The sequence below is a fragment of the Xyrauchen texanus genome, chromosome 29 (genome assembly GCF_025860055.1).
Source record: "Xyrauchen texanus isolate HMW12.3.18 chromosome 29, RBS_HiC_50CHRs, whole genome shotgun sequence".
Taxonomy (NCBI): Eukaryota; Metazoa; Chordata; class Actinopteri; order Cypriniformes; family Catostomidae; genus Xyrauchen; species Xyrauchen texanus.
In genome coordinates, this window is record NC_068304.1 from 17094027 (window position 1) to 17106757 (window position 12731).

The 12731-nt window shown below is 41.4% G+C and overlaps 1 protein-coding gene across 4 annotated transcripts in view; it reads right to left on the minus strand.

The window, feature by feature from the left end:
• The window catches only part of ppfibp1b (PPFIA binding protein 1b), a 51107-nt gene that overhangs the window by 12230 nt on the left and 26146 nt on the right, over positions 1 to 12731 (minus strand). For 2 of the 4 annotated variants that reach the window (XM_052096766.1, XM_052096764.1), the window contains 8 exons: positions 11983 to 12088; positions 7078 to 7122; positions 4865 to 4926; positions 4691 to 4775; positions 3860 to 3999; positions 2873 to 2973; positions 2304 to 2363; positions 2018 to 2078 (listed from right to left, as the gene is read on the minus strand). In XM_052096766.1, coding sequence (XP_051952726.1) covers positions 2018 to 2078; positions 2304 to 2363; positions 2873 to 2973; positions 3860 to 3999; positions 4691 to 4775; positions 4865 to 4926; positions 7078 to 7122; positions 11983 to 12088 — 660 coding nt within the window. The remainder of the gene's footprint in view (positions 1 to 2017; positions 2079 to 2303; positions 2364 to 2872; positions 2974 to 3859; positions 4000 to 4690; positions 4776 to 4864; positions 4927 to 7077; positions 7123 to 11982; positions 12089 to 12731) is intronic. The other 2 variants (XM_052096767.1, XM_052096765.1) reach the window with 2 other exon arrangements.

Sequence of the window (12731 nt, forward strand, 5' to 3'; positions counted from 1 at the left end):
CCTCAAGTCATCCCAGATGTGTATGACTCTTTTTCTTCTACGGAGCACAAATTAAGATTTTTAGGAGAATATCTCAGCTCTGTTTGCCCATGCAATGCAAGTGAATTATGGCCAAAACGTTGAAGCTTCAAAAAGCACATAAGGCAGCATAAAAGTAATCCATTTGGCTCTAGAGGTTAAATCCATGTCTTCTAAAGTGATGTAATCGATTTGGGTGAGAAACATAAATATTGAAGTCCCTTTTTCCTATAAATTCTCCTTCCTGCCCAGTAGCTGGCGATATGCATAAGAATGTGAATCTCCAAAAACAAAAGAAGAACAAGAGAGAGAAGAGCGCTTAGGAGCACTGTTTGAAAGTGGAGATTTATTGTAAAAAAAGGACTTAAATATTGATCTGTTTCTCACCCACACCTATCGTATCACTTCTGAAGACATGGATTTATCCACTAGAGTCATATTAATTACTTTTATGCTGTCTTTATGAGCTGTTGGAGCTTCAAAGTTTTGGACCTTGTTGACTTGCATTTTATGTAATTACAGAGCTGAAATATTCTTCTAAATATCTCTAATAATTTAACCCCTTTATTCAAGACAAAATAATTTTTATAAATAAATCATATAATATATAAAAATATATCAAATAAATGAGGCATCTACTACCAACTGCAAATGTTCACACTCCATACAAAAGATACTTCTAGATGAATAAATGGTTAATTATTGCTATTTACACAGATGCCAGTAGGTTACTCATATTAATAATAATTTTCAACTCAATATTAGGCTACAGCGAGCAAATATGCACATTTATTTTACTGGCATTACAGCAAATTAAATAATAGGTAGTAAGCACTCTTTGCTAACACAGCTAAATAAAAAAATGGACCTGCATATGCTGTTAAAAGTGGTCCCGCACCAGTCATTCAGACGCATATATAATGCCGTTGAATTAAAGTTTTGGAAGTTAAGAAAATCTAGTGGAGAGAGTCTTCTTCACAAGCTCAAGGAATGATGATGAATTTATTTTCAGTCATATCCATGCTGGATAATTTCGAGTTTGATTGGATGCTTACTGATTTAAATATGAATGGATGCAATTAAAAGGAACGTTACAAATGCGGATACACTTGTTTCAATGCTACCATAATGTAATAAATATGTATTAATGTAAGAATTGCACTACGTTATTTTATATTTGTTTTAAAATTTTTAATTATTTCAGAAATAATGACATTCTCCATGCACGCTGTAACTCCAGAGGTTAACGTTTTATGATGAATTTGGCCAGGGCCACTGATCTAGAGTCAGCTTTCCATTTACGCTAGTAATTAAAGTTTGTATATGAGGTGGGGAAACTAATCCTAGACAGTTACTAGTGCAACCACGAGCAATGTTATCCTGGAGTGGCAAAAGGGATTTCCGATCAATATCTAAATAAGCATTAATATGAACCCGTGACCAGGGGAAAGCTAAGCCTTGCCCAGCCTTACACACGCTCTGCCTATGCCTCTCTCGCGGTTGCTTGCATGCTAGTGATTATACCCCTCTGCGTGATTTAGAAAAATGTACGACATAATATAAGAAACATTTAAGATGCCACACAATTTCGTGAAAAGTAATCAAATAAGAACATTTGTGACATTAACTGTGTTAACTAATTTTGTACAAAAAAGCACTTTGTGCTTTTGATCCTGCATGTGTACAAAATTCACATGCAGGATCATGATTATATCATAATCATTGGGTTTTGCAAAAATGTTTCACTGAAACTGTTAAGCTGATAATATCATTTGTAATGAAAAATAAACAATGAAAGAAAAATGCAAAACATAATCATTTTCACAAGTGGACTCAAACTCAGAAAATCACATGCTGTACATCCGTATGTTTTTTTAATGATATTTCCAGGTTTTCCATGACAGTGGGAACCCTGTACTTAACACTGGCTTTACACAAAAATACTTTGGAAAAAAGTAATTTTTCAGTTAAATTAAAGATCCTCTTGAGATTAATTCACCTTTTCAGTGGCTCTTCCATCGAGATTACTGTGGTTCCCTGATCTTGTGACCTCTGGAGTTCTAAGACATGGGAAAAAAAAAAAAAAAAAAAAACTGTTATCGTCACAACCACTCACGAAAATGTCTAGATATCCTTAAGGAACAACTCCAAGGTATCAAACCACTATGTTAAGATGTCAAAATCACAGTTTGATTCAGAATAGTGGCATTTCAGGTTACTCAAAAAAATCAAATTTCAAAATGTGCCATTTTTGTAACCGTATGCCACCAGACACACATACTCACTCTGGACTATCATGTAATGTGGTCTCCTGTGATTGAGTTGGCTCCTGATTCTCTTTATTACTACAAAAGGACAAACATACAAGCATTGGGATGCAAATGTGGTGGCAAAGCATGATGGGTGGAGTGCACACAAGGCTCTAGTGCAGAATGACATGCGGTGTGCTAACATGGGTAAAGTTGACAAAGTGACAAAACACTATCAAATGCTATAGAATAATGGGAAGGCATGAGGAGGCCACATGTTATTGAACTGAAGAGAAGAAATGGCACAGGACTACTGATAACAATTAACATAAAACTGAGAAATACATAAAACAGACATCGAAATAATAATAAAAAAAAAGTATGAGGAAAGACTTAGGACACTAATATAATATAAAACGAGAGGAAAAGGCTTTGGAAGTGCTAACAAACAGGATTTAATGATAAGGTGGGATGTTTGGGATGAGAACTTAGAGCCAAAGCTAACGTATAAAAGATGTTTGCTTGTCCTGTGTTCCACATATGGTAATCATAAATAAAAAAAACTCAGAAAAGCAGAGTGCTGTTGTACTATTCGAAGACAGTACCTTGATGACTGTATTTGTTCCAGGACTAGACCACTGTCTGCTTTGGCCGGGGACGATACTATGAGTGATGGCACTTGCAGTGTACTAACAAATGTAGTCGCCTACACACAAAAGATCATGGAGAGAAGATGCGTGTGGTAAGGTGAATTCAAAAGGTAAATTCACAGCAGTGATTAAACAACTAAGATTATCCAGCATTCTGTAAACTAGCATGTCTCAAACTGGGGACAATGAGCAATTCAGCAATTCAGGAAAATGTCTGAAATTTCAACACTGTGATGATGTTTTTAAATCTGCAACAACAATAGAATATAAAACTATTAATACAATTAATTTACTTTAAGCATAAAAAGTACAGTATTTTAGAAGTTTATTACAAAATATAGGTTCCTGGGCACTACCATCTCACAGGACCTGAAGTGGGAGACCTACATTGACTCCATTGTGAAAAAGGCCCAGCACAGGTTGTACTTCCTTCGCTAGCTGAGGAAGTTCAACCTGCCACAGGCGCTGCTGATACAGTTCTACTCCGCAGTCATTGAGTCTGTCCTCTGCACTTCAATAACTGTCTGGTTTGGTTCAGCAATGAAATCAGACATCAGAAGACTACAAGGACAGTTCGGACTGCTGAGAGGATTATTGGTATATATAAATATATATATATATATATTAGTCCTATTGTGTATTTCTAGGATTGTCTGAGACATCAGCATGTGAGCCACATGTTGACATGTTGTGTCCTGCAAGTGTTCAGATTTGCTTTTAGCCTGAATAAACACTATCAACACTACTTGGATGGACTGTCAATCAAACAGAGCTGCTCTAAATTAAGAATAATTCTGGGCTGCAGTGCAGCGATCTAGTATTATGCATGCCAAAATAAAACAGCTCTGTAACAAGGATGCTGACAAACTGGCAATAGTGAATGATATAGCCTCAAGACAAATATTATTTACATTTCAAGCTGGTCTGAACAGAATATTGTACCTCATCTTGATCCCTCAAGGCCACTTCATCTGTGTAAGCGAGCAAAGACCTCTCTGTGTCCATGGAAATGGAAAATGCGGTGGACATGGAGAGGGAGCTGTCGCTATTGCTTTCATCACTGTCTCCTTCTTTGACCTTATCTGATGAGAAAGACATGAGTGGGAGTTCTCGATCATCAGTTCGGGTAAAATCCCACATAGTGTCATGAGTGTCACATTATGTAATTTAACTAATTGTGTGATTTTCACAAAACATGTTCAGTTCACATTTCTCTCCAGAAAAAAAATGTTTTTGACACACTTTTACTGTAATGTGTTTGACTTTGCACATTTGAGTTATTTATTCTTTTGGCATTTTGATTATGTTCTATGTTAATGATCTATGTTTGATTCCATTCTCAGTTAATTTTATTGTATTATGGTAAGAAATTCGACAAGAAATACTACCATTATGTATAAATATCATACATTTTAAATGATAGTTTTTTGAATACAGCAATAAGAATGAAACTTTTTGGATTATGCTAATGAAAATTTGCTAATTTTTTTTGCAAAAAAACAATGTCACAATACAAAACATCTTAAGGGCCCTAAAATATGCAAAATAAAATTTCATGTTTAATTTACTTTGGCCTGAAATATAACTGGAACTTGTTCTTGACAGGTTTCATGAGATTCACCAGTAGTCTTTTAAGTGTAACTTAAAATTTCACTACATGTTAGAGGTGTTTTTCAATGGGTCCAAAACACACTTCATGCCATCACTTCTGATTCTTTTTTTTTTTTGGCATAATTTTTATGAAAACTTATACATATATATATTAAAAATCACCTTTTCTCCCTTGTACAGACATTACCATCTCTTGCACCTTCTTGTAACACATCAGTGACTGTCGTAGTTCTTCAATCTTGCTATCCTACACAAAGCCCCATTGGTGGAATTAAAAACCAAGTTCCTTTATGAATTCCAATAGCAAAGGAAAATTAATCTTATGACCAAATCTACCTTCTCCTCATTTGCTGCCATCAACGACTCCATTGCTTTCTTCATCTTCTGTAATTCCATATCTGCAAGGCACAGGTTTAGTAAACTACTGACCATTTCATTAAGCCTAAAGGGCAAAGCAACATTTGGCCTCAGGCCTGATATTTAGAATCAAATAAACAGTAGACACAGTGAGCTGAAATAACAGCGACCTACTGTGACACATGATAAATGTAAACAATGTAAGTGAGGAGCAGACTGTTGGGTTTAAAACATGTGTATGCAGCCACAGATAAGAGTGGACATCCAGCCTGTGAGGAATGTGAACATGTGGAGAAGGTTATGGGGCAATGCACTGCTAGTAATAATGGAGGGAAATGAATGGAGGAAGTGCAGTGAAGAAACGAGCTTTGGGATATAGGAGGTGTTACAGAACAAGGGGACAGGCAAAGAACAACACACAGACAATAATGTGAAGTGACATGCCGAATGGCTACCACAATCTGTCTCTTTTCATGGTGAAAACATAACAAGGGGTCATTTTAGAACGCTGTACTTAAATGAATAGTTATCAGGCAGAGAAAGAATATGCATATTTTTTCTTCACATTTTCTGTACTGTTTTTTGCAGAGAATCTGAGAAATTCTCTGGATGTATGTGGTGTATACTGTACATCTGATATATTATTGTTTGAATATTTAAATTATTACATTTGTTTAACAAGGTGAGAGCATTACACTTTTATTGGCAGCTGAAAGCATAATCAAAAAGGTACACTATGCAACTTTTGGCCCTCTAGTGTTTGAAGCATAAAACCTGTTTTGGTAATTACGTGACTTGGGCTTTGGCTCTGCTCTTCTGTGCGCAAGAATCTGATGGTTTGAGGTGTACAAGTGTAACCATGGTTACAGGTGATCATCTTATCAGAGCGAATGTCACTAACGACAACAAAACGCGCTCCCTCCCTTCAATAAGTAAATAAATAATGAAAGTAAGAAAGATGGATATCCTAAAAATACGTATTATGCAGGATAGTAGCATATCTTCCGCTGTTCTTTTTACTTATTGAAAACAATTGTTTTAAAATAAATGCCATTATAAAAGTTAGGCAACGATGACATTAGACATAATGATCAAAATAGATAAAGTCAAACAGTGGAAATTAAAATTTAGCTAGCAGGCAAATAAACCAAGGTAGAAACTAGTTTAGAGATTGGCATTGTTACCAGCATAAAGTAAAATTTTCCATTGTCCTTCCTCGAAAATTTAATCAAACACTGCAGTATAACAATCCATAATAAAATAGCACATTTGAGGGGCTGACGCCATCTTACGAACTACCATGCCAAGAGAGCTTCCTGGCTAACTATCTGTTCAATAAATTATCTCACCTGTCGAGCAAGAAAAACATCTCGGGGTTCAGATCTCAGTGTTGTCGCCACCTCTAAAAGGCAATCCGATGTGGTTACGTATTTTAGTACGGCTCTGTCCCTTTTCCTTTTTGCTTGCATACACTTTTCGGTTCAAAGTTGCTTTATTTATAAAATGGTGATTCCCCAGAGGGTTGCATTTTTGAATGATCCATGGTCAATGTCATTCATTTGTTGTGGCTACAAGCTTCCAGCTTCAAACTACCACACACCTATCACCACACATATGCACGTGCTGTATAGCTGGACCATCTTTTCTTTATTTACGGTCATGACGTAAATGGATGACTGATGGGAGTATGCAATTTTCTGCCAAATCTGTCCTAACAGCTCTAAAATATAAATAATTATTACAGGATTTCCAGTTACCATAGTGAATTGGGGTAAGGCAAATACATGGTTTGGAAGAATTGTTGGTGTACTTGATCAAATTTAAAATTAAATTTTGTTCATTTCTAACAAAAAAAATCATAACATAGTGTGGCTTTAAATTATCCAAAACTTTTAACAAACATAAGAGACAGAGATGTTGTGAATACCTGGTGTTGATTTTTTACGAGATTTAATTTCCCTGTTCTAGACACATAAACTTCCATTTTAAATACATTAACTTCCTTTAAGACTGGGAAATGTTCTGTAATTCACTTGGCTTTGGGTCATAGAGAAGCACGCTTCATGAGTACCATGCCCAAACATGCAGGCACAAGAAAGAGAGGAATAAAGATGACATAAATAGTATAAAGATTTAAAAATAAAATAGAAAAAGAGCTGTATGTGTAGATGGTAGACATGGAGTCCCCTTACGTTTCTCTTTGAGCCTCTTTTTAAATGTTTCCTCATTATGGAAAACTGTTTAAGACAGAGTAATGATATTGAACAGCTTATGTTATTGAATGTGTTATAACACCAATATACACCTATATAAATGTTACACAGCAAGAGACATCTTTTAAAAATCTAATAAGACACACACACAAAGACAACACAACATAAAACATAAAATAAAAAGCAAAACTAAACTAAAAACAACAAAAAACTAAAATAACAACACAAAATCAACACACAAAATAAAACATTTTATGATAACTTTTGACCAATAGTTGGCACTGTCACTAAATTTGTGTGGTGCTGTCAGGGTTTGATGCCAATGAGAAACACAAAAGAAGCACAGTAAATATATTAATAGTTTTAATAGATAGTCATGGATGTCTGATAAAAAAATAAAAAAATAAGGGTAACAGCTTATATCAAATAAAGTTAATATTTATTGCACCAATAGATGAAAAATTATGTGCAGGCTAAGAGATCCATGTTTAAATAGAGCAGGGTCATAGAATGACAAAGGCGGTTATTGTCACGTTCCTCTGTTGTCTGCCCTGTATCATCATCACTGCCATTTTGTTAAAGAACTACACTTCCCAGTATCCACCTGTCATCATCACTGCCATTTTGTTAAAGAACTACACTTCCCAGTATCCACCTGTCATCATCACTGCCATTTTGTTCATTGTTCTCACCTGTGTCCTATTTAGTCATCACTCCCTGTGTATTTATGCCCTGCTTCTTGTTTTCTCCTTGTCTGTCGTTGAATGTTGTTGATGTTCGCTCCCATGCCTGTGGTCCCAGCTCCAGTGTTTTGTTTTCATTTTGCCCATTGTGGTAGTTTTGTTTGTTCATTTCTGTTTGTTTCCTTTCGTGTCAATAAAGAGAACTGCTTTTGGATCCGCACCCCCTCGTCTGCCTTCGTTGCCTCATTCGTAACAGAACGACAGACCCACAATGGATCCAGCGGTTCAGCAAGCCAACTATCGCCTGCTCTGCCTGCGGCAAGAGGACCGACCGGTGGAGGATCATGTCGGTGACTTCCTCGAGCTGGCGAGTGTCTCTGACTTCCCTGACTCCTCCCTGGTCGTGTTTTTTCGGGCGAACCTGAACAGTGAGATCAAGGAGCGGTTGCCACCGGCAACGCGCGGCTGGACGCTCCGCGCGTTCGTGGAGGAGACTCTACTGGCCTGCGGTTTCTCGTTCACTGTGGACATCGTCGAGGAGAACCCCGTAGCTCCTCCCACAGTGGTAACCCTCCATTCGCCCGTGGTTCGTCCCTTCACGTCTGCCAGCGAGCCAACCTTTATGCCTGCCGTGGTCAAGGAGCCAATGCTGCCAGCTTCGTCCGCCCGGAGGAGGAGGAGGAGAAGAAAGGCTTCCGCTCCCCAGTTCACGCCTGCCACGGCCAGCGAGCCAGAGCCCACGCCTGCCATGGCCAGCGAGCCAGAGCCCACGCCTGCCACGGCCAGCGAGCCGTTAGCCCCCGATGTCAGTGAGCCAGCGCCTGTAGCCTCCGACGTCAGTGAGCCAGCGCCTGTCGCCTCAGACGTCAGTGAGCCAGCGCCAGTAGCCTCCGAGGTCAGTGAGCCAGCGCCTGTAGCCTCCGACGCCAGTGAGCCAACACCTGTAGCCTCCGACGTCAGTGAGCCAGCGCCTGTAGCCTCGACGGTCCCTGTGCCAGCGCCTGTAGCCTCGACCGTCCCTGAGCCAGCGCCTGTGGTCTTGTCCGTCCCAGCGCCAGTAGCCATGACCGTCCAAGAGCCAGCGCCAGTAGCCATGACCGTCCAAGAGCCAGCACCCCTCGAGCCTCCCAGGGCTCCTCCTTCCGAGCTTTCCAGAGCTCTGCCTTCCGAGCTTCCTGAGCTTTCCAGAGCTCTGCCTTCTGAGCTTTCCAGAGCTCCACCCTCCGAGCCTTCCCAGAACTCTGCCTTCCGAGCGTCCCGAGCTTCCCAGAGCTCCGCCCTCCGAGCTTCACCTCCCGAGCCTCCTACGGCTCTGCTCCCAGAGACTCCAGAGCTTTCTAGGGCTCCGCCTCCTGAGCCTCCTACGGCTCTGCTCCCAGAGACTCAAGAGCTTTCTAGGACTCCACCTCTCGAGCATCCTACGGCCCCGCCTCCCGAGTCTCCCTCGGCCCCGCCTCCCGAGCCTCCTATGGCTCTGCTCCCAGAGCCTCCCGAGCCTCCTACGGCCCTGCCTCCAGAGCCTCCTACGGCTCCATCTCCCGAGCCTCCTACGGCTCTGCTCCCAGAGACTCCAGAGCTTTCTAGGGCTCCGCCTCCCGAGCCTCCTACGGCTCCGCCTCCCGGGCTCTCTAGGACTCCGCTCCTCAAGTCTCTCGAGCCTCCCAGGGCTCCGCCTCTAGAGCCTCCTATGGCGCCACCTCCATTGGCCCCGCCGCCAGAGCCTTCCAGGTCTCCGCCTCTAGGGCCTCCTCCCAGGGCCCCTGACCCTGTTCCTGACCTGTGGCCTCCTCCCAGGCCTCCTGACCCGGCCCCTATCTTGTGGCCTCCTCCCAGGCCTCCTGACCCGGCCCCCTGTCCTGTGGCCTCCTCCCAGGCCTCCTGACCCGGCCCCTGTCCTGTGGCCTCCTCCCAGGCCTCCTGACCCGGCCCCTGTCCTGTGGCCTCCTCCCAGGCCTCCTGACCCGGCCCCTGTCCTGTGGCCTCCTCCCAGGGCCCCTGACCCTGTTCCTGTCCTGTGGCCTCCTGACCCGGCCCCTATCCTGTGGCCTCCTCCCAGGCCCCCTGACCCAGTCCCTGTCCTGTGGCCTCCTCCCGGGCCTCCTGACCCGGCCCCTGTCCTGTGGCCTCCTCCCCGGCCTCCTGACCCTGTTCCAGTCCTGTGGCCTCCTCCCAGGCCCCCTGACCCGGTCCCTGTCTTGTGGTCTCTTCCCAGGCCCCCTGACCCGGTCCCTGTCCAGTGGCCTCTCCCCAGGTTCCCCAAACCTATCCTTGCCCTGTGGCCAGCTCCCAGACCTCCTGAACCTATCCTTGCCCTGTGGCCAGCTCCCAGACCTCCTGAACCTATCCTTGCCCTGTGGCCAGCTCCCAGACCACCTGAACCTGTCCTTGCCCTTTGTGCCCCCTTGGACTTCCTGCCTGCCCTCTGTGCCCCCTTGGACTTCCTGCCTGCCCTCTGTGCCCCCTTGGACTTCCTGCCTGCCCTCTGTGCCCCCTTGGACTGCCTGTCTGCCCCTTGTGCTCCCTTGATCTGTCGGTTTGCCCCTTGTGCTCCCTTGGTCTGTCTGTTTGCCCCCCTCTCTCTCCTTGGATGATTTTTTGTTTTTTTTGGAGTATTCCCTTTTTTCTTTTTTCTGAGGAGCATCTGGAAGCCGCTCCTTTGAGGGGGGGGGGGCTATGTCACGTTCCTCTGTTGTCTGCCCTGTGTCATCATCACTGCCATTTTGTTAAAGAACTACACTTTCCAGTCTGGAGTAAGTTTAAAATATGTGCTCACAAGATATGGGTCAATTAGTCATCAGCTAATATCTTCTTAACAATTTGACATATTAAAATGATTTTGATCCATTTTTATCAGGAATGTCTGTAGATAATGTACACAATTGATTGCGAATCGGATAAACAGCCAAAGACGAGTTTGAAAAAGTAGGTTTTTCAAAAAAAAAAACTTTAGATTTTTTTTTTAATTCTTTTTTTAATTCAACTGCTTTGAGGGCAGTTATAAGTTATATTGTCCCTTCGCATAAAACAATTATGGAATAATGGTGTAGGAGTTGTTCGAAAAAGTAGATTTAAAATTTTTTTTTAAAAAATCTAAAATGCCGGAAAAAAATTATAAATGGAAATTAAATTGGAAATATACATTCTGTAGGGCTTGACTCAAGGATTCGGTGAGAATAAATTTTGATGCACTTAATATTCAGGAGTTATGGCCCAAAAAGAATTTGCCTTTGTTATAGCGCCACCTATAGTCCAATTGGGGTGACAACATGAGTATTTATGAGTTCATTTTGGGAGTACTATCACTCCACAAAGATTCATACTTACAGTTTGTTCACCAGGATCAGTTTTTAGGGGAGAAAAATAATAATAAAAAATCCTGACAAATATAATAGGGATTCGGCCCTTCGTGATTGAACCCCTAAAAAAATCATACAACATAACAAACACAAAATAGTAAAACAAAGCTAAACAAACCAAAATAACATGAAACAAAAAAATAAATAAAACAATTATCAAAAACATAAACATTTAAAAATCAATAAAGCTTGATCTTCCCCAGCTTTTAGCTTAAAGGGTAACTAAACCCTAAACCAACTTTTTTTAGTTAATGATCTGTAAGCATGGGGCTTTATTAGTACTGGTCATTGATTCAAGTAATTTTTTTGACATTTGTGTATAAAGTGTTTTAATTCTACAATATATGGTGTAAAAACGTCTGAGTGCTGCCCTCTTCAGGTTGAACGGTGGCTACTGCAGTTGAATTTTCCTATTGGCTGTTGCGGTACTTCGTGACGTAAGCGGTGACAGCTGACGTAAGCCGGTTCCAGCTCACCACGCCAGATTCATGTACATGTCGTCTTGCGACCGTGTGAGGAATAATAATAACACAGAGTCTGACAGCAGCTGTCAATTAATCCGTCACTACGGTCTCAGGTGCCCCCCCCCCCCCGCCCCGCTCCGCCCCGCACTCGGTTCGTTCCCTCCATCCCCGCCGGGGTCTGCCCACTTTTCCAGCATTTTCAAATATTTCTAGTGGGTGGAGTCAGACTCTGAGCAGGTGTTTAGTTACTCTTTAAATGGGTCAGTACAGAATCACAGGCACAGTGACTAGACAAAACCAAAGCAAACCCCTGAAGGGCATGTTGCGTCAGGCAACACTATGATTTATAAGTGAAAATAATAGCATCTATGCGTGACCCACCTCTCTCTGTGCAGTCTGGGCCTACAGTTTCACCAGTTTCATCCTGCAACCTTCTCAGCTCGCCATCTCTGCCATCCAGCTGCTTTCTCAACGTAAGCAGGTCCTCCTGAACACAAAACACACAGATCTCACAAAAAATTCTGAATTGTGTATACATATAGCATGGACCACCAATAAACTTTACAGGTTAAACGCCTCGTAATCCAATGACATGCAAATACTAATTCCTGTCAGAAAGTTCTGTAGACATGAAAGTTACAGTTTTCCTACTATAAAAATAAGAATTATCAAGAATAGTGGTCAATCAATGTCCAAAAATGTCCACTATCTAGAGCACATGGTGACAGATGGCTTATAAAATTCTGTTATAGAGTCAATAAAGTCAAAAGTTTACATGCACTTAGGTTGAATTCATTAAAAGTATTTTTAACCTCTCCGCAGATTTCATATTAGCAAACTATATTTTTGTCAAGTCGTTTAGGACATCTACTTTCTGCATGGCATGTGTATTTTTCCAAAAATTGTTTACAGATAGGTTTCACTTTTAATTGACCATATCACAATTCCAGTGTGTCAGAGGTTTACATTCACCAAGTTAACGGTGCCTTTAAGCAGCTTAGAAAATTACAGAAAATTATGTCAAGCCTTTAGGTAATTAGCTTCTGATAGGCTAATTTGAGAATTGGAATCAATTGGAGGTGTACCTGTGGATGTATTTTAAGGCTCTGTATTTAAACTCAAAAAGAAAT